Source organism: Pagrus major, chromosome 16, assembly GCF_040436345.1.
Source record: "Pagrus major chromosome 16, Pma_NU_1.0".
NCBI classification, from domain to species: Eukaryota; Metazoa; Chordata; class Actinopteri; order Spariformes; family Sparidae; genus Pagrus; species Pagrus major.
In genome coordinates, this window is record NC_133230.1 from 16,024,604 (window position 1) to 16,052,508 (window position 27,905).

General features: G+C 42.9%; 1 protein-coding gene across 1 annotated transcript in view; it reads right to left on the bottom strand.

The window, feature by feature from the left end:
- Positions 1–2,222: 2,222 nt before the first annotated feature.
- The window catches only part of efna3a (ephrin-A3a), a 66,007-nt gene continuing 40,324 nt past the window's right edge, over positions 2,223–27,905 (bottom strand). The window contains exons 2-5 of the mRNA XM_073484286.1: positions 11,724–12,025; positions 11,401–11,466; positions 9,818–9,895; positions 2,223–2,341 (exon numbers count right to left, since the gene is read on the bottom strand). Coding sequence (XP_073340387.1) covers positions 2,223–2,341; positions 9,818–9,895; positions 11,401–11,466; positions 11,724–12,025 — 565 coding nt within the window. The remainder of the gene's footprint in view (positions 2,342–9,817; positions 9,896–11,400; positions 11,467–11,723; positions 12,026–27,905) is intronic.

Below are 27,905 nucleotides of genomic sequence, written 5' to 3' on the forward strand. Positions count from 1 at the left end.
TTATCCGTTCTCGTCAAAGAGTAAACACATTTCTCGTGGTTGTCTTCAACATCATTAAATGCTTTTTCGCCCGCTTCCCAAACCCCGTAACGTAAACTAACATTACAGAAGAGCACATTCTCTCATACATACACACTTGCATATTCAGATCCTACAAACGACTCCTTAACGGGTACGAAATTTCTAAATGCCACATACTCGAAAAGCGCGGACAAACACATTCTACATACATACGCACGCGAATGTGCACACATATGTTGTTTTTTTTGTAATCTCTCGCTCGCTCGCTCACACGCTCACGCAAGAAAGCAGGCAGATAAAGCCACAAACACGCATCCGTACACGCCTGTGCTTACACACACACACACACATTCCATAACCGGCATGTGTTATAAATATACATTACAATGCAGGCTCCTTCGTTTTGTAAGTGCAGCACTTGAGGAATGCTGCCCTTCCATCAACATCGGCTCGTCCGTGCATTCACAGTTGGTTTATGACATGCTCTGGTTAGCAGTATCTGTTACACGAGAGTAGGGTTACTCACTGCACTGTATGTCCCTACTGATTAGTCATAACCAATAACCGTCTCCTCTTGTTGTCAGGCTGAGTTACATCTGACTATTTATCTACACAAGCAAAAAACGCTGCAGTAAAAATTCCACCGTTTAAAAAAAGAAAGAATAAAAAAATGGCACAGTAGCTTATTGAGCAAAGGCCTACAAATGCACGCTAATAAATTAGGTAGATAAATAATATACTTTAATGTTAAAATAAATACATTTGAAAAGTAAATAAATTAAAAAAAAGCACAACATTGTAGTTTGATTAATGCCAGCCTACGTCGTCCTGTATTACAATATAAAAAAGTGAACTCTTTGTTTGCACATTCACACGTGTTTTGTTTTTTTTTTGTTTTGTTTTTTAACAAAATGGCGGCAGCGTTACTTTGAGACTCAAAGCACAATTTCTCCTCAGGCACCTGCCGCGCTCTGGCGACTGTATGGGGTCGTTTCCATGGTGACTGCGACCGCTGTAATGGCCATCAGCGCTGATTGGCTGGCAGCCTCTGAAGTGGAAAAGGAGGGATAGACTAGACCGGGGCTGTCTGGGATTAAAAGGGAACCTGCTGCTTCTGCTGCTGAGAGAGGCTTTTTTTCAGAATTGTAAATTAGTGGTGTTCTGAATGACTCTGCTGATTGCTGCGAGGAGAAAGGTTTGACATCCGGAAAATCTACGCCGAGCGCTGAAGGTAAATGCATCGGAACAAAACACACATCTACCAGGTCTAAGTGCCGTCAAATTACTAGTCCGGGGTCTGTATTTTTCTCGGGTTGTTACAGTGTGAAGGCAGGAAATACAGACAAACGACTAGTTCTAAGAGGGCACTCGCTATCTTCTAAGAAACGCAGGCTTTGCATGTGTATCACAAAGCCGGGGGTATTTTTGATGTCTGGAGAAAATGGATTCTTGAAAGGCCTGCCGATATTCTCACAAAGTCTTTCCCTTTTTCTTATGAACCAGCTTGGCCTCTTATCACCAGCAGCTCTCTCACACCGGTGTGAAAACATTCCTCAGTGTCCGGGACAATGGCAGCACTTCTCATCATTGACTGATTATATAAATATCCTGTAGGATAGGTAAGATTAGCACAGCTCCAGAGTCCAGCTTGCTCTTCACTACATCTAAGTTGAGTTCATACATTGTCCACATCCAAGGCATAAACATCCACTGCAAAAGTCTGCCTTCTTCAAAACCTACAGCTACAAAAAACCTTGCTGAAGACAGTGGAGCTTGAATTTTGATGTCCATGCTACAATAAGAGTGTGTAGTCTACATCCAACTCATCACAAGTCTGCTTTCTCAGGCGTGACAGCAGCACTGAAGTCTGATTCTGAATATAGGTTTGTGGTTGTGGTCTCCATGTTGTGGCACACCTGCATGAGATGCTGTGGTATTCATATGATGTCGATGTCCAACAACACATGGAGCGTCAGAATACACTGGTGTAAATATGACAGCAAAAAGGCCTCTCCTTTTTTTTTAAAAAGTCTAGTTAAGTTCAGTTTCTTCCTGTGTCCCTCTGATTGTGGTTCTGTTTCACCTCTACTCCATTCTCTTCTGTGTTTCTGCCGACTTTCACGTCAACAACTGGGTGGATACAAAGCCCTTTGGACAAGGCGGTCCAGCTATGCGTGAAGTGTCACTCACGGCGACAGTCGCTAGGACAAAAGGACGGCGGACACGAGCAGCATCGCCACGGTGAGAAGAAGGCGGTCACGTGAGGGGCTGCTGCCGCTGACACTTTTCTCCAGTTTGGGAACTTCAGGGTTAAATTCATCTGGAGGAAAAAAAAAGCACAGAGAGAGAGAGAGAGAAGTGAGAAAAGAGAAATAAGTGTGAAAGAGCAAGAAGAGAGAGAGAGCATGTGTGCCAGCCAGAAGGAAACGAACCATTACTACATTATTAATTCATCAATCTAAAGGCAGTGTGTGATGCATGCAAATTGTGCTTTAACATATGCAGAGAAGGAGACATGATGCAATTATCAACAAACCACCAATTATCATCAGCACTGCTTCATATGGCCAGTTCCCCTGTGGGACGGAAAAATTAAAAACACTTTTGTTTCTGATCTGTTTTTTCTTTTTCCTTTTTTTTTTTTCATGTATTCCTCTTTTCACTGTAATGATGTTTTTATCCTAGAGGGATTTCAATCAAACCAAATTACTATGGCCTTGCCATTGATTAGACACAACAGAACATTAGCTGGAGGGGAGAGACGGAGAAAAAGCTGGGAGAGCGCATTTTGTAAAAATTCGGTAAAAAGTGGATTACATTGAGTCATTATGCGCCGTCTCGACATAATGTTTCCCATTATATCTAGGGGGTTATTACATGCTAAAATAAAAGCAAAAGGAACCAAACAGAGCTCTGTTGCTTACACATCCATCACAAGTTTAAGGGTAATCTGGGCTACATGTATTAAGCTGTTAGAGAAATGTTGAAGAAGAAGAAGAAGAAAGCTGCAATTTGTTCCTGACGTCAGTCACATTAGCCCCCATCAGACATAAAAGCGAGATGCAGGTGAAATGGGAGGAAGAGTTTAAAGCCCTGAGACATGACATATTGATTTTACATCGTATTATTAGGAAGGGGTTTAACGGGACAAAAATATTGTTTTGATACAAGAAAAGATTGTGTGTTTTTACTTCACTATGTTGTCATCATTAAATCAAACTTGCTTTCAACAGGAAATGCATTAAATTAACGAAGCAAGATGTGAATGAATGAATAAGTCGAATAAAGAACCAAAACTTCATTGCTCTTAGCAACTGCTGTCCAAACCCATTCACCATGATAAATGTTGGCATTGTACGTCTCTGCAAACCACAAATATATTGAAACTTGACATTTCTTTTAAATGTTATCTTCTGACAACACTGTGCTTATGGTCTGGTTAGGTTAAGGCACATCAAACACTTACTAAGGGTAAGAAGAACATCATATTTTGGCTTCAAATGCCTGTTTTGGTCACCACAAACAGGGCTAGAAATTGTCCCGAGGTCTCTTTTTGAAAAGATATCCAGTAATTTCACACTTGCAAATCTTAAAACGCTGTCTTGAACTGTGGTCACTGGCTTAGCAGGCTTCTCACCTGAAACTCCACGTAGCTTACGATGCATACAAATGTTATTGAATCAGTGTATTGCAAAAACGTTGACTGTAGATGACGGCAAGGAAGATTTTAAAGCCTTGAGACATGACATACTGATTCCACATGCTATCATTAGATTATTTTGATTTAACTGCTGAAAATCGCACTGATGAAAAAATACTTGTTTTGATGCAAGAAAAAATACATCTATTTGACAAATTGTACCCCAAAACTGACACCAATTGTGTGTTTGTCTACTAAAATCCCATTACTTTCACTTCATTATGTTGTCATCATCAAATCAAACTAGCTTTCAACAAGAAATGCATCAAATCAACAAAGTGAGACGTCTTCAAAACGCTGCTTTGCGGCGGCGCTTAAGTCTGGAGTCCGCTGAATATAATGGAGACAGTAATTGTCTACAAGCAAAAACAAGAAAGCTGATGACAGACAAAGATACAGATAGATAAAGATAACAGGTAGAGATAACAACCACACGTCAGCTGATGTTTGATGAATGGCAGGAATTTTGTTTTTAAAGTAAACCATCCGACCGCGCTGGTTTGTCCTGGCTGTGTGTGTGACGCTGACGTCAGAGTTGTTCTTAAGGAACACGAAGCATCTGTCTGTGGCGAAGACACACGACACTGACATTCACACCGCAGTGCACCGGGATGAACTCAAACAGAGAACAGGCAGCAAAGGCAGGGGGCAGAATACAAAACAGCACCGCCTCAGGTAGGGCCTACAGGTCACAGCGGGGACTTTCACACCGTCCGGTTTGAGGCTCCAGAAGTAACACTCAGTGACCAGAGGTAGATACGCCCTGTCCCTGCACAAGAAGTGAGCTAAACAAGTACATGCAGACATAAATCCATTTCGTTACTTCGAATGTAGGCTGATTCATTTCCAGTTGTCTTGCAGCCTTCTTCAGTTTGTGGGCGCGAGCTGCTTTGACAATCACAAAGCAGCAGCACAATATGTACCTCTTTAAAACCCTTGCTATTTAGGGAGGCCGCCCTTGGAAGATGAATGTGGGGGACGTCGGGTGCCTCGGGCCATAACAAGTTATCAAAGGTCCACAGTATGACACCTAACATCACAGCACAATTGTGGGATACAGCAATCAATTTCCAAGAACACAATCTGGCGCAGTCTCGTCTGTATGGGGTTTAACAACAGAGAGCATGCAGGGCAGTTCTGCTCCTGTCCAGGGCAAACCGCCCCGAGGCATTTACAGTGAGATAAGAAACATCAGCTCTAGACTGTCGATGAGTGGAAAAAGGTTGTCTGGTCTGATAAATCATGGCGCCAAACTACGCCACAACGATGGTACACTCGCAGTGATGCATACACAACATGAGGCGATGGACCCATCATGTATGGTTACAGCTCTACAGGTCAGAGGGGGAGGTGTTATATAGGGTGGACGGCATTCAACTGGCTCACACTCTGTAGGTGCCTTAATGTCAGAACGTGCCTTAGCATCATTACAACATCATGCATTCATAACAAAGGGAATGACTATTAACAAAAGACGATCTCGAGATCATTATCTTTTGTTAGTAGTCATGGATTTCACTCTTAATGTTCCTCATACTATTCAAAGCTTCACTGTGAATCACCAGTTGAATCTTTGCAAGGAAATGTACCAAGCACTAATGGCTTTGTGCCCTTAAAGCTAAAGATGTTAGCTTTAGCCCTCTTGGTTTCTGGCTATCGTAGCTGTCTTGTCGATTTAAAATGCCATCAGCTGGACGGACACATCACTTGCTGCTCATTGATTTGAGCAGACAAACAACAAAATGGCTAACATGAAAACAATGTCAGGCTGAAATTAGGGAGAGAAATGAAAGTCTGATTATCAGGCTATGAGGCTACTAAAGCTGCTATCAGCTCCAGAGGTGGTCCCACGTGTTTCTGGCCACTGACTACACAGACTGCACAGACTGCACACACTAGACTACCACTATTTTAGGACAGATTTTGAGAAAAATCAGCAACATAACAAACAACTCAGACCAGATGAGTCATGGGTGCCAGTGCTTATTGAACCACCTTAAAAATGATCTGTCTACTGTTGCATTTTTTTGGTCCACACCACAATTTATGTTTCAGCCTTTAGCCCTCTGCTACTGCTGCAGCAGACACTCAATATAGGAGGGAAGTGTTTGAGGGCAAGTGTGTCACAGATGGAAGAAACTATAAGGTTATGATTAATTCAAGACATAAGCCACAAGACTGATGCTTTGTAGCATGTGTGTGGCCATAAGCCTATAGCTTCTTGGGGTGTAGAAAATACAAGTCACAGAGAAGGCAAATCCAGTCACGCTGCTTTGTTACGACATTGTTTTTGTAGTTTATGTTAGGAAGTGGACTGAAGTCGATGAGAGTTGGAAACACTTTTTAATGGGGCAAGAAAGACAAGCGAGTCGAATAATCTGGCAGGTGGGAAAGTGATTTGCATCCAGATAGAAAAACTGTTGAGGCCCAGAGCCACAAGAAGGCCACATGTCAACCAAGACAAGAAGAATGAACCAGAACTAGTCCAAGTCTGGACCAGATCCAGTCAAACCAGAACAGAAATGATCTGTGGCCCAGATGGGGGACAGTTCTGTTTTATTCGGTTTGAGGCTCAGATCTGACAAACAGGAGCGGACCGCCCAAGTGCCGTCATTCCACGCGGTATGTGGGCCGGGTGAACGTGTCTGGCACAATTTTGCTACAGGATTGTGCCATTTTTTAAATTCCAAACTTCTCTTGAGGTTTCTGAATGAACTTCTTTGTCTGTTGTCACATTTTATTTTGAAATCCTCAATCTGAATATCTGAGATTCATGGGATTAAATGGAGCATCGAGTGAATGCAGATACATAAAATAATCTGCATTTGCGTGCAACAAGCAGGAGAGCAAACAGACAAATGTTGATGTTGAAGGGCAAAATGTCAACAAACATGGCTTGAAGCAAAAATATTTTGGATTTTTGGAAATGATTAGATCAATCTTTTTTCAATCAATTTTGGCTTTTGGACTTTCCTGGATTTGGATCAGACAAGCCGGAAACAATCAATACCTCCTCACGCCTAGATGACTGAATAAGTCGACTATCAGCCACTCCCAAAACGACATGACCACTGCAGCGTGACAGCGATGCACGTACCGGATCTTCGTCATAAGTAAATTCTAATGTCAACGTTATTAATGAAGCTTCCAAGCTTCAGACTACTTACACACAGATTGAAAATTGCAGCGTCTTGTCTCACAAATGATAAAGTGTGATGACAGGTTGAGTAATTGTTTTATTGCCGGCCTTCATTTTCTCCTCCAAGCAGGTCTGTTTGATGCAGGGCTTTGTTTAAAACCCATATGATCATCTTCCTGCTCATGTTTTTTGCCCTGTCACCGTGTTCCCAGATCTCAGCAATTACCTCGATGAGACCAAACTTGTTATGTACCACGGCAAAAATTACAGAAAACTACAAAAATGAGATCCAAAAGAGTAGAATCCTCCTTAAAAACATGTTAAATAAGGAAAATGTGACGTACAAAGCAAAGCTAATAATAAAGCAACGAGTCCAAACATATGTGGAGAGAGATGGAGAGATTTGTTGATGCTAAGACAGTCTGTGGGCTGGTCTGGTCCTGAGGGTGAGTCAGAGAGTGGGTGTCCAGCGGTCAGCGGGGCCATCAGGGGTTGGGCTTGTTTCTAAGTGTGTGCGTGTGCGCATAAATTCTGTGTGTCCTGATTTTGTTATTCCGCCAAATGTATTCAGCAAAATGCATCACAGCGCTGGAGGCTATGCTTTTTTATGATTCTCTGCCAGTGAGTGTTTTTTATATTAAATTCTACGTAAGCCGAGGCCTGAGTTACTGCTGAGCAATTCGCCCACCACTGAGCTTCTCTTTCTTCCTCGGCCCCTTCTCTCTGCACCCCCTTTCTCTGCCCCCACTCCGGTTTTATCTCTCTTTTCGGCCTGTTTCTCTCTCTCTTTCTGCCTTATCTGTCCCTGTGTCTGTCAGGCTGTTTCACTGCCTCCTTCCTGACTTTTTTATCTCTCACTTTGTCTCCCCCTCCGTCTCTCTCTTCTCTCTCTCTCTCTCTCTCTGAAGGTGCTCGTTGCTGATGGCTCAAGAGCTCTTTTCACTGCGTCTCGGCCGGTCTCAGTTTCCATCTCAGGCAGGTCACACTCTCTTAGCCTTCGTCACAGACTGCCCACAGCTCCCAGAAACAAGCATACTAAATGATTCCCGGCGAGAGGCTTTTGTTTGAGATGAGGTGGAGAAAGAGAGAGAGGGAGAGAGAAGCAGAGGGTTTATGTAACCACTCAGCTGCACGATCGACTCGCTCGCTGACATGCTTTCTCCTTAGGTAAACACGGACCTTTCATTCTTTACAAGACCTCTGCTGACCTTGTGGATCTTGCTCCAGAGAAAAAAAGGAAAGATCTTACCTGTGTGTGTGTGTGTATGTGTGTGGTAAACTGTAGGAGGTTAAGTTTTTCTCATTTATATATATCAGAGTTTAAAAAACATTACTCTGGTTTAATACCTCTTGGGTTACTTGTTTTCATAGTTTTGGCCATCGTTCTGATTGGTATTAATAACATTGTCGGGTATAAACGAACGCCCAGGTTAGCCAAACTTTTGTAAAGTTTAGAAGTTAAGTCATATTTAATTCATCCTTGAGTTGATGTTTACACAGGTAACTATTTTTGCAGTTGCTGTTTGCATATTTTCATGTCTGAATCTCTTTACTAGCGCAGTGTTTAATGTACCTCCTGTGTTACCGTACATGTACCGCAGTTAGGTCCTTCTAGCTTCTGATTGGTGGGTTCAGTCACATGGGAGGAGAACAAGGAAGTGTTGTTGTTGTTGTGTTGTAAAGCTAGTGTGCGGAACGGAAAGTAAAGTGCTGCATAAAGAAATTATCCGTCTCCATCCTGCTCTTTCCTATTGTTAAGAGTCAATCAAACCACCACACACCGAACCCTCACGTTACACTTTGATTTGATTACAATTATATGCTATTTAAGACCCTGATCCCAAGGTATGGAGCACAAACAGAACATAATAGTAAGTCAAAGATAGCACATGGCGTGGCTTAAGTACAACAAAATGTAACTTCCTGGAAAAAAGATAGTTGATTGTTGAGTTTCATCCCCAGATCATCAGACGCTTTGAGTGTGAAGCTCGGTTTGGACGCCAACCCAAAGCGTCAGTATTTGATGATCTGGGGTGAAACACTGTCTTAATTCAGAAAATTACATTTTGCAACTGTAAATAAACACAGGACATTCTTCAAAAAGGCAGCTTGTTAGCTAGCGAAGGGCTCAACTCTGACTACTTATCTTATCGTAGTTGTGAGCAGTTCTGCCGATAAATGGGACATTTTTTTACCGACATGTCGAGGGCGCTCATGTTCAGCCTTGCCTCCAACTTAAAGGTGCACTCTGTAGTTTTGGAGAATACATTTAAATCAGAAGAGAAAGATCTTCATTGACTGACTTTTTATGCCTAAACAAACTAAATAATCAAACTTTCTTAATTTTCACGTCTGAATAAACTGAATAAACAAACTGACCTTAAAGGACAACACGATTTCATACTGTTTTACTTCGTTTATATTTGGCGGACCCTGCCACCTTTCTAGCTTCAAACAGTGTTCTGGGGACCTTATTTTCCTCTGAGAACAGCTTGTTTATTCAGAAATGGTGAAAATAAATATTTCTGAACAAATGAACTGTAAAATACTGTTTTTGGGTTTTGGCTGGATTTTTTGTATTACTCACTTTACCAATATTATGTTATCATAATGAAAAAAACACAAGTTGTTTTTAACTGGAATTGTCATGGGAGCTGGGTTCATTTGTGTGCACTCATGTTTGCCTTCTCACACAGATGTTAGTAAACGCTGCCATTACTGTTGAATCATGTTGCACTGTTTCATTGTCTTACCCATACTGTGTCTGTCAACAGCCCGAAACAAAGCTTTTACTCATCGACCAGCTATGACCTGTTGGTTTTCTTTTCCCAACCATAAAATAAACTAACGAATGGTGGGTTCCTTTCCGCAATGATCGGAACACAAATCAAGGTTTGCAGCCGCAGCCAAATATCGACCGGCAACTGGCAATTAGCCGCCGTTCGTTTTCAACTCACCGATGTTGTGTATTTTGATGTTTGGCCTGACTGTGTAGTCGGGAGGAGTCTGACTAGAGTCATCATCCGCCTGGGAAACTGCGAAAAACACAAAGACGGAGAGAAAAAGAAGGAGAGGAAAGAAACAAAGAGAGACAAGGGGGAAAAAATACTAAATTAAAGCGACAAGACTGAGTAAAATGTACATTCTCGAAAAACAGAACAGAACAGTTGGTGTCGCTGAGAGCGCATGTAGAAATCTTGGACCGAGACTCCAGACCTCCATCTGATGATTACGAGCATTTGGAACCGGCGGACAGAAATCATTTTCTACATTTACTGTTCGTCTAGACGCAGAATTACATTCAGCCGGCGTTGCCAAATTATCCACGAATGAATGATGTGTGGGTTTGTTCGTGTGCGTGCGTCTTTGTGCATTTTCTCCCTTTTTTTTTTTCAATTAAACGTCTGCGCGAGCCTGTGATTCTGATGCATAGTGAGCGAGAATTTCCGTAGAAGCTGGTGGCAATCAATTTGCAGCTCTTCGCACGTGTAAAGCATATGCCATGAATATTCACGTCTCTTTCTTATCTTAAAGTCGGGCTCAGGTGGAGAGGAAATGAAAACGGTCTGCAGGCAGCTGAAATCAACAGCTTTTTTGATAGCAAGCTGTTAAAACGACCTTGCTGAGTAAAGGTTGTGGATTGTAAACTGACAAAAATGCACCAATGCACACATAGCCATTCATGCGCGCACACATACACACGTAAAGAAGGAACATTTATGGCTGACATACTGCCATGTGCACACACAAACACACACGCACGCACATAGAAGCAAACGGAGGCGTGGTAGACACATCAATAGATTAGCCGTGACACTGCAATGGGGGGGTGGGTGTTAAGGTGATGTGTACACAGGGGCTGACACTGGCCTGAGTGTGGGATGTATTAGTGCTGACAAGGTTAGAGGAGAGGGGGAGGCTTTCAGCGCTGGGCTCCCTGATCAAAGGCCTGCAGGGGAGAGAGCAGGCTACCAGGGTAAAAATAACACACACACTACACAGAGCAGCAGGCATCAGAGAGCCAGGAAGAGAGAAGAAGAGATAGACGGTGAGGATGAGGGGAGGAGGAGGAGGAGGTGGAGGGGGAGAGTTGGTCAAGAGAGCTGGAGGGGAGAAAGGGATGGAGAGTGACAGGGAGGGCAGAGAGAGCTGGATGCAGCTGAAACAGTTTTTCCTTTTCCTTTTGCATCTTTTGTGCGGCTTCGGGAGAGCATGTCATTCACAGAGAGAGATAGAGCATTACGGTAATAGCACTGAGAAAGAGAATAACATTAAGCCATCACTCTCAAAGCGCTGCTTCGAGGGAAAAGACGCCATAATCAAAACCTGGCCAAGACAGCAGGCGGCAGAGAAGCCTCTCTCGGAGACAAGACTGTCAGATCTTAGTTTTTCTCTCTCTGTGTCTCTGTCTGGTTCTCTCTTTGTCTCTGGGTCTCTGCATGTTTGTGAGATGGAAAGAGATAGGCGGGGAGAGGAAAGTGGAGATAAAGTGACACAGAAAGAGAGGAAATGGTTTACAACAAAAGTTGTTGGGTCTCACCAGTGGAGCAGCAGACATAGACCCTCAGTCTCAGGCAGCTGTGGCCGTGGTGGTGGGTGGGTGTGGCTGAAACAGAGAGCAAACACACAACAGCGCGTCAACCTTGTGCCCTCTGCAGGCCACAACACCCTCAACAATCAGCTGTGCAAACTGCTGCAACCGCCTGTCCTCAGCTGAACTTCCACAATCTATTAGCAGCACCCACTCGCAGTCAACTCGTGTGGGTTACAGCAGCTGAGGAGGAGATATTAAAATATTGGCTGTGCAACATCCTCAGGCTCCATCACAATAAACCAGTGCTGGTGTTTTGTGTCCTGACTCACAGATATAGTAGTACTGCTGGCCCACGTTGAACTCGTAGCCCAGCGAGAAGGCGCTGTAGCGCTGGAACTTCTCCGAGAACTTGATGGGAGCGTGAGGCGCATGGGGCCGGTTGCACTCCCAGCGCTTGAAGCCCAGCTGGGGGTCGCAGCTGCGGTAGCCACGGTAACTGACCATGTAGAGGATGTACTGCTCGGCCACGGTGCGCTCCAGCGTCCCCCGCTGGGTGGTGTTATAGTGCGGGCAGTAGATGTCCAGGTAGTCATTGACGCTGACCTGCACCGTGTATCCCTCTTTTCTTAGCCTGAATAAGACAGGGAGAAAGGAGAAGTGCAATGAGCAACCAGGGCTGCAAATAATTACTTGTTTTCAATTAAGGAATAAAGGAATAGAAATCTGACATTTAGAGCCAGTAATCAGCGTTAGGTTGCCAGGAAACCAGCCCCAGAAAATCACCTCTCACAGCCAAAAAAAAAAAAAAAAAAAGCTCACACACATAATCCTCATAAAACTGCACCATGTCATTTTTTACATTTTACAAGCAAACAAGATACAGCATGTTAATCAGAGAGCTTTAGGTGTGCTCGTAGGTGGATTTCTGTACATTTCGACAGAGCCAGGCAAGCTGTTTCCCCCAGTTTCCAGTGTTTATGCTCCAAATCTGATTTCCAAAAAAAATTCAGGATGCCGTGTGAAGTATAAAATACAACAGACTGCGATCGTCTTCAAACAAAACAGAACCAAACAGGTGTTTTCTCTTTTGATGACCCTGTTCCAACTTGTTTGCTGGCAATTAAAAGCAAAATAAGCATATATTTTACAAAAATAGATGAATGTATGTCTTTGTGCTGTTTTCAATTGATAAGCAAATTGTCACATTGTTTTATTTATGTTTTACACAGCACAGCAACCCAACTTTAGTGGAATCAGGGCTCCAAGCTAAGCTAACCACCTCCTGATTGAAGCTTCGTATTGAACAGACAGATGTACGAGTAATATCGACCTGTATTTCGCAAAACATTGAACATTAAAGCTACTACAAGCAACTTTGATATTTTGTTGATTTTGGAGGCCCCTGTGGACCAAAGTGGTCGTGTTTCCAACATCAAAACCATAAAATAAAGTGTCAAAAATAAATAACTTTGCCTGAGAAAACGTAACCAGAGGCTCTTCCAGTCTGCACACAGACCCGGTGGCAAAATAGAAATAGTTAATCTTCTCACTGATGGTCTTGGTTGCTTATGTAGGTCATATAGAGGCATCAGTATTAAACTGAGACTGTTTCATAACCAGTTAAAAACTCCTTGTAGTAGCTTTAACATGTACATCAGACTCTTCATTATGTTTACAATTAATCAAATCATTTCTTAAGTCTATAAAAGATCAGTAAATTGTGAAAAATGCCCCAAAAGATGTGTATGTCACAATGACATACAACTGAGAAAAAACCTAAACACTCACATTTGAGAAAGATTTCAAACATAAGTCATTATCAGATATGTTTCTGCTTTTTGACCAACTAATAATCAACTGATCTTTTTAGCACTATAATTAATCAAAAAGCAACATAGACCCCGGAGATCTTCAGATTTTTCCCTCAGCGTACAATAACACCCTCTTTTTTCATGAGATGAACCGACTTACTCTTCTTATAAATCCTGTGAAGGGCTCATTAAATGGGTGAAATATGGTCTTGATAAGAAATATAAAATGCAGGTTTCCTTCAAAAACAATCCAAGGCACTCTGAAGGCTTTGTGCAACATTCAAATCCAAGGCAAGGCAAAATGTAATTAAAATGACAAATTTGTTGAGATTTTGAGATTTTCCGAGCCTAAAGATGGGAATTTCTTATTGGGTAATCCTATTGGGACCATCTCTTCTCTTGAGTAGTCTGATAATGTGATTTTGTCTGAGTCAAACTTTTTCTCCTTTTCTTGGAGTTTCCTCAGACTGAGATATAAGTTGCGCGGTTATATTTTTGAATGTTTGTCTGTAAAGAAAAATGTGTTGTTCAAGGCCACACATACAATTAGCCCTTAATAATACAGAGTAAAGGCACCTGTATGTGATCACCATAAAGACCCAGCAGCACTTCCCCTCCACTGTCTTCACAAACTATTACACCTTTCTCCCTCCTCTTCGTATAAAAAATACACATTTTCTCACTAAATGCCTCGCGGTGAATGCTGAGAATGATAATCTGCACTCCTTGTCGTCCCCCATGAGCCGACTACAGGCCGGGTCATTGAGGCGGAAGGAGATCCTGTCAGGGGCGATGTATGCTCTGGCCGCAGGGGAACCGGCCTGCACATGGTACATATGATGGGCCGAGCTCCCTCTGCAGCTGCCGCTGATGGACGAGCAGGCTGTTAGCAGGTAAGGAAGGCCACTCTGAGGTGAGCATGTGTGTGTGTGTGTGATGTGCATGATGGTACAGTAACCCTTCAGTTGATTTAAGGCTCCTCGCTGAACAACTGAGACAATGATGTGATATGATTTCGCATTCAGCCGCCACGCTGTGATCTTGGCTGTTTATAATACTAAGTATACCTATTATGTAAATTACACAATCTGTAATTAGACAAAGTAGAAGTCATTAGAAGGGCTCCTGCAGGTGAGCTGATGAGCTGGGAATTGTCCTTGGCTGCAGTGATGTGTATCCTACAGCAAGCACAGCTGTAATGACTCACTCGCACCACTAGGTGGAGGTATTGTGCTGCAGTGTGTTTGCAGAGCAGACCTCTCTTTCGCCTCTACACTCATTTTTTCTCCTCCTGGCTGTCTCCTCTTTTTGAGACATTTTCTCTGTCACACACATATTCACACAAAGGGACACACATACACTCACAACCATCCCTTCCTGTGTATACATTGTGCCTACCTACACACACACAAACCTGTGGACACACAAACATGCGCACACGTGCACACGTTACTAGGTCAGGCCTCCTGGGAGATTATTATTCAATTACAAAATGTGGATCAGAAATGTCATAGCACCTCTCTCTACCTCCCTCTCTCTCTCTCTCTGTCTCGCCATATTTTTCCTGGATCCTCTCCATCCTCCTTTTCATCTCCACCCCTTCTCTTCCATCACACACACACACACACACACACACACACACACACACCGAGGAAGATGAATATCAATTCTCTTAACCAGTGTTTCTTTTTGGGCCATCAATCTTATCTGCGCTTTCTATCCCCGGCGCTCAGATGTGAGATGACAGACTTTTGTCTTGCAGTGTTGCGGGAAGAGACAACACAGCTATGCTTCAAAGGGACTATATTTAGAGAGGGGTGGTGGGGGGGTAGGTGCGGGGGTGGTGGAGGTGGTGGGGTATTGAGATGGGGGTGTGGGGGGGGGGCGACAGAGGGGTAGAGAGAGATAAAGAGGTACAATGGGTGTGGGGTAGGGAGAATTGTAAGTAGATAGACCTAAGATGAAAGTGGGAGGAAGAGGGTGCGTTGAATATGAAAACAGGAGAGGAGAGGAGAATCCTGGATGCGAGTGGCGTTTGGAAAAGTCGGAGAGCGATGCAGTCACTGAGAAGTAGGTGAGAGGACAACGCCGGAGGAAGCAAGAGTCTGTGTTTCAGCACCAGGTTGATGGGTAGTACTGAGACTGAAAATAGAAAATATATGCAGTGTAAATACAGGATTTGGGCTCATTGTACACTTTTTCTGATCAAGGATCAAGGATAATGTCAATTAAACGACCTAAACAAGTACAGTGTATTTCAATTTGACCAGTTGTGCTGTTTGGTAACTTCTTATCGAGACTTTTCGCACGTGTTATATGTCTTGACCTCAGGAAGAGTCGCTGCAACCCCAGCAGCTGCTAATGTGGATCCAACTGAATAAATAAAGAGGAAAGAAACAAAGAATAAAGCTAGCATGCTTAGTTTCACTGTGGTCCTTGATGCAAGGGGATACGAAGATAGTCGTCAACAAGTGACAATAAATTCAACAAAGTAAGGGAATATATTACGTTAGATAATAAATACAATGAGTGGATCCTGCCACAGCTCATCTCAGCAGTATATCAGATAATTTGAATCCGCCCACTCCATCAATTTCCTTCATGTCTTTGTTTTGCTCCCCTTCCATAGAGCAGTACGGCAAATGCACACAACCGGTGATGCATTACTGTCTGAAGATTTACATGAATTTATTAATCAGTATTAGTCTATAAAATGTCAGGAAGTAGTGAAAAGTGAGCTTCAGAATTTCACCGCTGCCAGATGGTAAATGTTAAAGCTGCTGTAAGTGTAATTAACTGATTAAAATAAGTGTTAAATAGCTCCACACAGTAATCACTGTTGTACAGTGTTTGGTCAGTAACCCATGTTGCTCGTCCACCTGCTCAAGCAGTAAAAGAGAGAATAAAATGTTCTGTTATCCCTGCTCGCTTTATCCAATCAGGACAGAGAACTGAGACAACAGTGGAAGCTACCAATTCCAGCGATCCTGGTGACGGCCTATAGTACCAAACAAGCCAAGCGAACAAAAACACTTGAAGAAAAGAAAGAGGCAAAGACAGCTGCTAACAGGAAGTTAAAGCAACGACAACACTTACAGCAGCTATGGACGATCGTACCAGAGGCTTAAGACTATTGATTTTGGGTAAAATCTGTACGCGAGAAAGTTCAGTGTCGCTTCGAATGAGTGTTGAGTGGTGCTCGTGAATCACGTTCATCAGACGACTTTCGACAGCGTCAGAAAGTGAATCAAAACAATACAGTGTAGACTTAAACCAACTACTGTACTCAGCATCACAGAAAAGTCAGAAGTCAAACGTTACACATTTTTGTCATTATTGAATCGTACAGATGGCAAAATTATTGTACAATTATGATGATTATTGGACATCGGACAATGCTGAAGAGCACACGAAGCCAACGGTGACGTCTTGAAATTGCTCGTTTTGTCCAACCTGTGCTTCAAAATCCCAAAATATTTCATTTACAGTCATATAAAACTCAAAAAAGCAAAAAAAAAAAAAAAATCCTCACATTTCAGCAGCACAGTTTGGGATTTTCAGCATATTTTCTTAATTACCAGTAACCAAAATTGTTACTGATTCATTTTTCTGCTGGTTAACTGATCCTTCCAGCTCTAGATGAAACAGCCACCCTGTTGTTTTACTGTTTTGGTTCTCACTTAGCCTCACTAGACATAACTACACAGCAGGAGGACCGTTTGTTCCAAATGTAGATACAGCAGAAAAAAAAGACGAGGAGGAGGAGGAGGGAGAGAAGAAGTAGAAGGTAAGGTGGTGCAGGAGGGAAAAGGAGAGGAGACTAAAAGGGTGGAGTGAGAAGAACAGGCTGGCTGGGGCGAGAGGAGTCCCTCTAGGTGCGCGCTGTTATATAAGCCGTCCACTTAGTGGCACAAGACAGAAAGGTTGCAGGGCAGAGAGGAATGGAGGGAGGAGACGGGGGAGAGAAACAGAAGAAGAGGGTGAGAGGAGATTTAATAACTTACGGTTGTGGGAGGAGGGAGGGAGGAAAATGCACTGAATGATGACAACAAAGAGAAAAGGCGCAGAAAAGGGAGGCAGAGGCCTCGACAGAGACATAGTGCTCCCCGGGGACCAACATATATGTGGTAAAAGTGCATAAAAAAGACTGATGGCTCTCATTCTCTCGTTGTCTCTCTTTTCCTGCAGCTCTCTCCGACTCTCTTCCTCTCTTTCCGCTGTGCATTGTCTCTGCCGTGGTTTTGCTGTCTCATCATCATTTTCCTGTGAGTGGGAGTGCGCAGCTAGTTAGTAAAGGCCGCACAAGCTGGCGGAGACTGCCAAGGGAGGCAGAGAGAAAGGGGGAGGAGGGGGGGTTGTGATGTGGTGAGGAAGATGAGACAAAGATAGCACCACTGCACCTTTCACATCTGCGCTAAAAAGAAGTCTTTGGAGGATATTGCGGGTATCAATAAATAACAACGGTGAGGTAGCGCTACAGCTAAAGACACTCAGAAACATGCAGTGGACAGAAACAGAGCAGCTCCAACAGCCTGCGGCGAAAAATAAAACATCATGGAGAGTCATTTGTAACGGAAAATGAGAAAAGAAAAATGAAACAATATCAGGGTATATTCCCTCACTTTCCACATGAGTGATGCCAATCATTTCTTGTTTTGCTTCGCTGAGCTTATAACTAAAACAAATCCACGTCCCCCGTCATTTTCCCCCATATAATAATTTTGCTCGATTGCATCAAAGTGAAAGCAGAAGCATGTGAGCTCACAGCTGGCTTTCAAGGAAAAATAATACCAGTGCAATTGTATTTGTTGTTAGTTTTTTTTTTCCTCCGCTGACAAGAATGGATATGAAAAGTCTGAATCCACCAAGGTATTCTTCACAGTCTGAAGTTAGTGCTGTTTGTTCTGCTGCAGGTTCGCCCTACATTACTGCCAGAGGCTCCAACTGTTTTCAAGAAATCCATTAAAACAGCTGGAAGAGACAAGTTGTAGCTTTTTGACAAACGTAGTCCAACCTTGCAGTAGAAAAGACAGTAATAGCTCCAAAGTGAGGAAGAAATAAAAACACTTGTGGGTTTCAACTCTTTGTTATCTGATAGGTGCAGCAAGAATACAATTACAGCAGTATTATCATATGCAAATGCACATATCATGTAACTGTTTTATTTCTTCCTGGGCCTACAAGCCTCAAAACTCTGCTTTATGTGGCCAGATTTTGTTTCATGTCCTTGTGCATGTCACGGTTTGAGCTTTTGGTTGAATTATTTCCTATTTTGTTTTGTAGTCCTGTGTCTCCTGTGTTCCCGCCTATGCTCAGAGTATTCCTGTCCGTGTTCCTAGTGTTCCTGCCTGTTTTCCTAGTGCTCCTGTGGTTTGTACCCTTTTAAGATTTTGTATTTTTTGTCGTTCTTAATTAATGGATTTGCCCCTGCCTGCTTCCTCTGTTTTTGTTTCCTTTCAGTGACAGCTTTTTGTCGACTTCCATTTGTATTTGCATTTTGGATTCTTTATAGCCCTCAGCTCTGTTATTAAAGCTCACCTTTTGTTCTTTACCCTGCCTGCCTCCTGACTGATTTTTGCTTCACGTAATGTAGCACATCTACAAAGCAATTATGAGCACACTCAAAAATAGGGCCATGAAATGAGTATGATTCAATTTAAAGAATAGACTTTTGCATAAATGCTCTTGTCACTTCGCAGACTATCACACCCTCCACGACAGTAATTAACAAGTTGTTTTTTGGTGGCTGCATCATTTGTCACTATTGCCTTCCAAGATGCCTGCCATGAAAAATTAGTTCATTAAACTTTTTATTAATCTAATTATGTTAAAATCTTGTACTACGACAGCACTGCCAGAGAAGCTTCTCTCAGCAAAGATGAGGTCAGCTTTGCATCATCATTGATGACCTTAAAGACACACTCTCTGGGGTAATCAACATCAGCCTCATCAGGAGGATAAACTAGCGATGCGCGAAATGGCGTGACTTAAACGCCGCTCACCAATCGTCTGTTTACCACCGACAAGACTCTTCCGATCGAGTCCCCTGGTAGAGTCGAGCTAGGCTCTGCTGTTTTTCTCTGTACCTCAGCACCAAAACTCATTACTGGTGCACGCACACATGCACAAAAAGACACAGACAACCATCAGGCACACACACACACAAGCACAAGGCACAATATCTCCTGTGAGTCGTCACTGATTGAGTTAACGGCACAATTAACGGCCCGGTTTACAATGTTTCGATCCAAAATGGAGGATTGAGGGTGGAACAAGTGCTGAGCCAGTCTGTGGGAAGAGGCAAACGCTGCAACTCTCTTCTATCGCTATTGGGCCACTGGGAGTCATCCACCAGTTTCCTCTACAGCCTCTGTCCACTTCGGCCTCAGAGAAATTGAGGAAAATTACCTTTTCATATTTACCCGTTCCTGTATAAACCTCCCCACGGCTTTCACCTTAGCTTCCTTCATTCGGAAAAGCTCTGCCACATTTATTTCCTGGCCTTTATTTAATTCAAGGAAGCTTCGCAATAACGTTTCTTAACATTTACAGACATCCACAGCCCGGAGATATCCTGTAAAGCGGCAGTGTGCGTCATCGCCTGCAGTCGTTCTGCAGAAGAAATTACAATTCTTGCTCAAGGACACCTTGACAGCAATTACCTTTTCAAGCCGATCACCTTAGGAGCTGTTTATCAATTTGAACCAATCACATTGCAACCTTTCTGTTCCCTGACTGACCTCAGTCGGCATGTTTTCGACTCCGTCCAACAGCTTCACTTTAATGTAAACCAAAGATTGTATCCACATGTACTCCTCTGCTAGGAGACTCTGCGGCAGAGAAATGCTAAAAATGCCAAAGCTTTCTGAAGAATTAATCACTTCTGTAATTAATACATCTGTGTGGATGTTGCCTTGTCATGACATTTACGCAGCATGCCAACAACAATGAGGTGAAACAACTTCGTGAGTGCAACATTAAATGCTCAATTACGTGCAGAAAGTTATGGATTTCAGCTTTTAAGTGATACTTCATTGATCTCCTTTAAACAAAATCTCTCTGCTTGCCTCTCTCAGAGGGACGTCACAGTGCCGCCTCAGCTAAAGAGCAGCAGCTTGTGAGGCCCGTTCTTGCCGACACAGGGGCTGAGAAATGGATCTTTCAGTTAAATGGCGCTCTCTCTGCTCACTACTCCAGCCTGCAGTTCAGCTGCTTGGTGTCTCCATCTCCCCCAGCCTCGCTCCGGGCGTGACTTTAGTAAAGTGGGTGGGGGCTCGAGGGACCCTTTCAGAAATGTATCATATTAGCCAACTTAACTGAGGAAAATACATCTATAAGAAGGGCCTGCAGTGTGTCACGTATTAAGAATTATATCTGGCAGCACCCCTGGATTTATAGTGCAAGCCGGTGGAGGAGATGATGCAGAGATGGGTCACGACTCCAGCCTCAACGGGTGGTTAAACCACAAAAAATACACACAAGCTGGGGGATTGGTAGACTCCAAATGTTTGATACAGGATCTTTATCTCTGTCAGTTATTATTTTTTGATATTACAACCCAACTACAAAGAGCTGGGACACCCCATCCTTGCTTATGAACGACTGAGCCTTTCGTGGGTGCCCCTTTCATACCCAATCATACTATCACCTCCCACCGGTGAAGCGGTTCACCTGTGGAACGTTCCAAGTCTTTTGTTGCTCCTGTCCCAACTTGTTTGAAATGTGCTGCTGGCATCAAATGAATAAGTGTATATTTACAAAAATAACTGAAGTTAATGAAGCAAAACATTAAAAATATTGTCAATGTACCGTTGAGTATGCATCCAAAACGATAAGCAAATGATCACATTCTGTTTAATCTATGTTTAAGACAGCGTCCAAACACTTCTGGGATCAGGGTTGTAATAAATGCATCTTTTCATCTATAAAACATTAGAAAAATGATGAGTTATCACGATCGCAATTCACACAGCTTAAGAGAATCTTCATATCGCCTCCTTGTCTGGCTAACAGTCCAAAACCTAAATATATTCATATTGAAATATTATATTCATATTCAATTTATATTCAAATTCAATTTACAATAATACAAAGGAGAGAAAAACAGCAAATTATCACACTTGAGAAGCTAAAAGCATCAGATGTTAAGCATCAAAGCATAAAAATATGTATTTAAATTAGAAACTAGAGTGGAACTCAGTACAGCACAAACCTCTGCTGAGGACCAACAGTCCCCTTTAATTCAATCAAAGCCTAATCCAATACCAAACTAGACAGCCCTGTATCAGTCACAATTTTGAACCCATAACTGCTTCATCAAAATTTAAGATCACCCCATCAAATAGTACTCACTCGTAGATACCAGCCTTCTAAATACATCTAATTTTTTTAATCCAGAGTCATGCATTATTCCCTGAGAAATTACAAAAATGATGAAAAATGCCCTATCTTCAAAGGTTAACGAAAGTGATCTACACCAAAAGCTAATGGGGTCTACTCTGGCAAGAGTAGGTAATCGTGTATGCTTAAATAGGTTTTTCAGCTTGAAGCTTGATATATATATATATATATATATATATATATATAGATATATATATATATATATATATATATATATATATATATATATATATATATATATATATATATATATATATATATTTATATATTTATATATTTGACCTCTTCTAAATCTTTAAAACTTATTAAACAAAACAACATAACATCTAAAGAGAAAGGTCCCCCTTTGGTTGAACTGAACATTTTAAACCTGGTCATGGGTAGGTAGAAATTGCTACATCTTAAACTGTGTGTGGGATTTAGAGACATCTAGTAGTGTGGTAGAAGATCGCAACCAACTGAACACCCCTCGTCTCACCCTCCCCCCACTGAAAAACACGAAAAAACAGCTCTCTCTAAAGCCAGGTTTGTCTGTTCTGGGCTACTGTAGAAACATGGCGGACTACGTAGATGATGACCCGCTTCCTCTGTAGATACAAAAGGCTCATTCTAAGGTAACAAAAACATGATTCTTACTTTCAGGTGATTATACACTAATGAAACCATAATTATGAACATTATATTCCATTTCTGCTCCTAAATCCAACACACTGGGCCTTTAAGAAGTCATAAATTAAAAAGTAAATAAACAAGTTGGGCGACACTGGCCGAACGCAAAGGGCACTTGGTGTTTACTAGCAGGCTCAGTGGGCATCCTTATTTGAATTGTGGCAGTGGGGGAAACAAAATGTGATCATGATCAACATAATAATGCCATTTCCACAGCTCCAACCTCTGATTAAATCACTTGCAAAGCATTATGGGTCGCTGCCAGCTCATTCAGAGGAAATATGAACCGGCATAAATTTCATTGATTAATCTATGTGGCTTAAGCTGCTCTTTACTTTCTCGACATCCACAGAGGAGTTTTAAATATCAAACAGAAATATGGATGACACAGTTGAATATTAAACTGTGGCTCTCCTCCAACTAGACTCTTTGCATAAAATAAATGTAATAGAGGACACTGGGCATCCTTTTTTTCCCTTTTATTACAGTGAAATGTTCCAAGGACCACTTGGGAATGTTTTTTTCTGGATATAATTGGCCACTGTGCTGTGGGCATTGCATTAGTATAGCAGCTCAGACTGGCACTGACATGACTTATATTTTAGTGAGCACTCAAATCCAACCATAAACTCCCTATTTTAGTGACTATAGTTTGGTAGAGATTTTTAGTGGCTAAATTATCAGCGCTATTGTCTCTGTGATGTTCAAAAATCTTTGGTCATGTTAAAACAGGATGGATGACGCACAAAAAAAGGCATGAAAATGTTGAAGACGATGACGGGAAATCCTCCTCTCCTAATGAGAGGAAACCTTCAGAGGTATCAGGAGGCGATGTCAGACCGCAGTCGCAGGCAGTCTTTAAAAGTCATCCATCCTGCTGAGTTGGTAGTGTGATTATATCCCGCGACAAGCGGCGATAACAAGGGTCCATCTCTCTCAAGGTGAGGCTCTAATTGTACCTCGCCATTAAAGGCTTGATCGCCCACATCTGCTCTCTCGTTCTCTCCGTGAGCTCACTTCTCATTTGCCGTCTCACACCCGACACGCTGCTGCCTCTCGTTCACTATTCATTTGCTTTGCAGAATGAAGTCGTCAGATCATGAAAAGCACCACTCATTCCTCCTCTTTCCTTTGGCTCGTGTTCCTGTAAAGGTCCCACATTCATACATCGATAATGGAGCGTGCCAACCCTGTTAGAAAACGAGTGTGTGTGTGCATTATGTGTTCAGGTAAGGACACTCCAAACAAGTTTGATCTGACATGAGGAGATGGTGCAAAAAATAAATACAGATACCGAAATCCAAAATAAAATACGAGACTAGCTGTGATTGGCATCTGTGTTTTAAGGATATAATATGTTATATGAAATATAATTCCAACACCATGTTTGATACAATCTGTATGTATATTCTGTTTGCTATTCTGCTAAACATCTGTTAAGTACCTTCACCGAATAGGCCTCGTGGCCATATGGTGCTTGCTGCATTACGGAGCGGAAAACTGTTTGAATCTAAATTCAGAAAACGATGAATCATGTGCAAATTAGACAATAAAATTGTGTAAAATTGACAAAAAGTAAACATTTAAAATGAGAAAGAAATACACACAGCAGATGCTGCAACCTTAATCAAGGACACAGCCTTGTCTGCCTTAGACATTTGGTTACGAATCTGTTACACTACAACCGGGCTGGCTAAAATGACACTGAAGCTGTTCATTCGAAATCAACAGTCAATATAGTTTTGGTCCACCTGCTGAATGGATGTGGGCACACTGAGCGTTGACTTGCTACCTGTGAAAACACACAAATTCCTATTTTGAGCACACTGCTGCTTAAATGTAAAGGATGCTGGCCTTAAAGAAAGACAGAGTCAGACAGACAGGCGGAAAGCGAGATAGCAGAGGGGCTGTGACACACAAAAGAAGCTCTCATCAAGATGAATTCTCCACAGTATACGCCCTCAGCTAGGGTGCCAGGCGGCTCCCGCGAGCCTGCCTCGGCCGTGTCCAAAAAAACAAAGTGCTTATCGCGCCCATCTCCAACTGTCTGCCCACTGACAGAGCAGAGGACACACTTAAGAAGGTTCACACGTCAGCTTCATGCATCTAAAGAATCAACTGATGAATTAGACATCAGGGGCCTCATTTATAAAAGTGCTCTTAGATTTATACCTGAGATCATCTCCAACGGTGCGCTTACGTTCAATTCATTAAAGATGCTGAGCGTAAAAAACCTTGCTTAAGCAGGTTTTAGGAATCCTATTTGTAACTTCGGCAGCTGTGATCTATAAATCTCAAGTCAACTGGCACTACCTGCCTTGTGATTCCCCTTATATAATGTCAGCACAAATGAGGGTTTAGTCAGGAATAGCCCTGGACAGAGAAAATCAAACTTTTTGGAAGACGATCACAACGATGGTAGAGGAGACTGAAAACCGGCAACATGTATTATTTAGTGGACTAAATAGTGGGTAGACAAACCAAAGCCAAACAATGAGCTTGGGAGTGTGTTGCCACAGCACATTGTTCAGAAACCTCATGCAAAGTTCACCACAGGCTTGGACGCATATGTGTCCCAAACTGCAATACTCCTCCATAACCGGGCAGAAAATCCCTGAAGTCAAGTCTAGACTTCGCTTTGAGATAAAATAATTTCTACGTCAATGAACTGTTTGTCTAAATAACTACTTATACGTGGTTTTCTAATTAAGTCATATTTACTTTCTTATCATCTGTCTCTTCAAGTGGTTGCCACTTTGTTGCACTAGCTGACTTAAAAGTGGCTAATGGTTGCTAAATAACGTAACCTAAAGCTAGCTAGTCTTAGCAACGTTAATGTTTACAGTGCTATCACTGCTAACTTTTATGTGGATAAATCATTTTTTACAAATGATTTGTCTACATAAAAATATTTTCAATATGACCTTTAAGAACTGAACTGATCTTAAGTCCTTTTTTCAAATAAGGCCCCTGAACAGGCTCAAAAGCAAGACCGAAAAACAAATGAATCAAAACATACAAAAAAAATATGAGTAAAATATAAGACAACAGTAAATCCACAGAGAGGCTCATGAGCCATGAGACAACTTCTATTAGCTTTATATAAAGTGCGGTATGTGGGCTTTGAAGTTCAGCATGTGAGGGGCTCGGCTGCTCTCACAGGAAGTCAACCACAGTAGGGTGTTCGCTTTCAGAAACCTCCGTCTTTAAGCCCCTACTCTGGGCTGGCACACATATCCCTCTCTCGGCGAGAGCGGAGGAGAGGAAAAGAGAACAAAGACAGGAGAGAGAGGGAGAGGGGGAGAGGTGGAGAAGAAGAAAGGAAGATGAAGGGAAGTAGTTCTGGGTCAGATTTAAGACTGGACGATATTCAGGCAGCGCCAACCGAACGGATGCCAAGTAGAATAATCTGGTCTTTTATCTCCGAGCCATGGCAACTGCTGGGTTTCATGTAGGTACGCAGCCCGCCTCCCCTAAAGATCACCAAACACACACACAAAGTGCACTTTTTAAAAAACTATAAAAGAAAACGTCAAAGCAGAGCGAACCCACTCCCTGATGACTGAGGTTAAATACAACTAACTTAAAAACACCCTCGCATTACGTCATTTCCAGCGCGTAACACCCCCAAATACACCAAACATACAGACGCACAAACACATCCTAGCAGGCCTCCATGAATAATTCACCCATTTTCTTAAAATAACCCATCGCCCTTTTAAAATATACCCTCTTTTCTTTGTGCAAACAACCCTCCAGCTCGCACAGCAGAGTGGTCATGGAGTAATTATTTACACGTTCCACCGGAGAGCACTGATAAGAGCCTGTATAGGAGGAGAGAGAGAGGTGCTGTGTGAGGAGGAGATGAGGGGAGTTTGCTCAGGTAGCATGTCAATCTGTGGCCCATTAGCAGGTGATGCCAGGCAGGCATGTTCAAAGCAGCTCCCAGGGTACGACGGACCTCTCTCTTCTGAATAATTGACTGGCCGCAGCCCACGTCTCCTCGCTTCCCCTCTCTATCTTCTCTGCGTCACCTGCGCACCTCCTCTCCTCCTATTGTTCTCTCCTCCACTTCCCGTCTTTTATACTTTCTTTTGCCTCCACGTTCTATCTTTTCTCTCCCTTTCCATCACTCCCGAGGCTATGAATTGTGAAGGTTGTCGGTACATATAGGCGCTTATGTAACCGAGGAGATAAAGAGGGGAGCGTTCTGAAAGGGTTCGATGTGAGACATCCTTGGAGAGGCGAGGCGTCTTTCAGCATGTTTACTTCTCCAGGACAATTTCTGACACCACAGCTGCTGTTTGGTAATGCATGCAGACACTTACGGGAGAAGGAAACTGGCGGTGGTGGTGCATGAGGCTGAAATGATACATATTTCCTGCTCTTTTCTGTTTAAACACTTCAGATGGATTGAGAGAAGATTTGAGAGGACAGTCGAGAATACTGAGCAGGCTCAGGTGAGGCTCCGCGGATATAGAGCTGGAATGAGTGAGTGTTTTGGCCAGGGATGGGAGGGGAGTTTGTTACACCACACAATGACACTCAAGGAAAATCCACCTGCTCTCCTCCTGAATATGGAAAACCCCTTTGTGGAACAACTTTGTCATGAGGCACAATACATTATCCTGAAGAATCAAATCAAACTCAAACGCCCCCCTTGCCTCTCATCGATATGCGGCGCAGCATCTGGCCGGGACCATTAATGAATGCGGCCTCATGCCATCTCCTAATGGAATTGCCTCGTCTTGGAGTTCACTGCTGTGACACCGGCTCAGCAGTGGCGAAAAGATTACTAGAAAGATTAAAAGACAGAATAAACCAGCGGCCGCGCATGACAGGCAGCCGGGCCCTCAGATCACACATTAGATAATTGGTGCAAAAAAATCCCCCCCCCCCCCCCCCCCCCCCCTCGTCTCCGTCTCTCTTCTGTTTTCTGCTGAGGTTTGGAAATGGTGGGCAGCAGATCCCCGCCTGGCGTGCTGTCACACCTCCGCAGTGAAAACCGTTTGAAGAGGCTGGAACAAAGCCTGTGTGGTGCATGTTATGTCTGTGTGAAAATGTTGCCTTTGTGGGCCCGGCGATGAGCCGAAATCCAATGGCACGGTTACGCAGCTGGTTAGATTTGGACAGGATGCAGCGTCGATCTTCCTGACACACACCGACAGGCGAAAAAAATCAGACAAAGGCAAGCACACACACTTTCCCCCGCACTCCAAAACAAACGCCCTTTCACTCCACTACACATGCAGGCTTTATCTCCCGCTCTTATTGTGCCGGTGCATCTTCCTCTCCCTTATTTTTTCCACTTTGCTTCACTCTACACTATCTTCCTATCTATCTACAATGTGTAGTTATCTCTCCATCCATCTCTTCCCCTCGTAGAGCAGTCCTGCGATGGGCTTGTGCCCTTTCATAATTCATGGAGTTGTTCTTATGGCTCAGGCAGCCATGTCGGATGTGAATCTGTGCGCCTCAAAGGCTCACTCAGCCTCCACCGCCTCGGCCGGGAGGGTTACTGCTCGAGCTGCTGTGCTCAGGTACCATACAGCACTAAATCAACACGCTCAATCACACCTGGGTCATACAGCAAATGCAAATTCTCTGCTTCTCTTTCAGCCTCTGCAGACA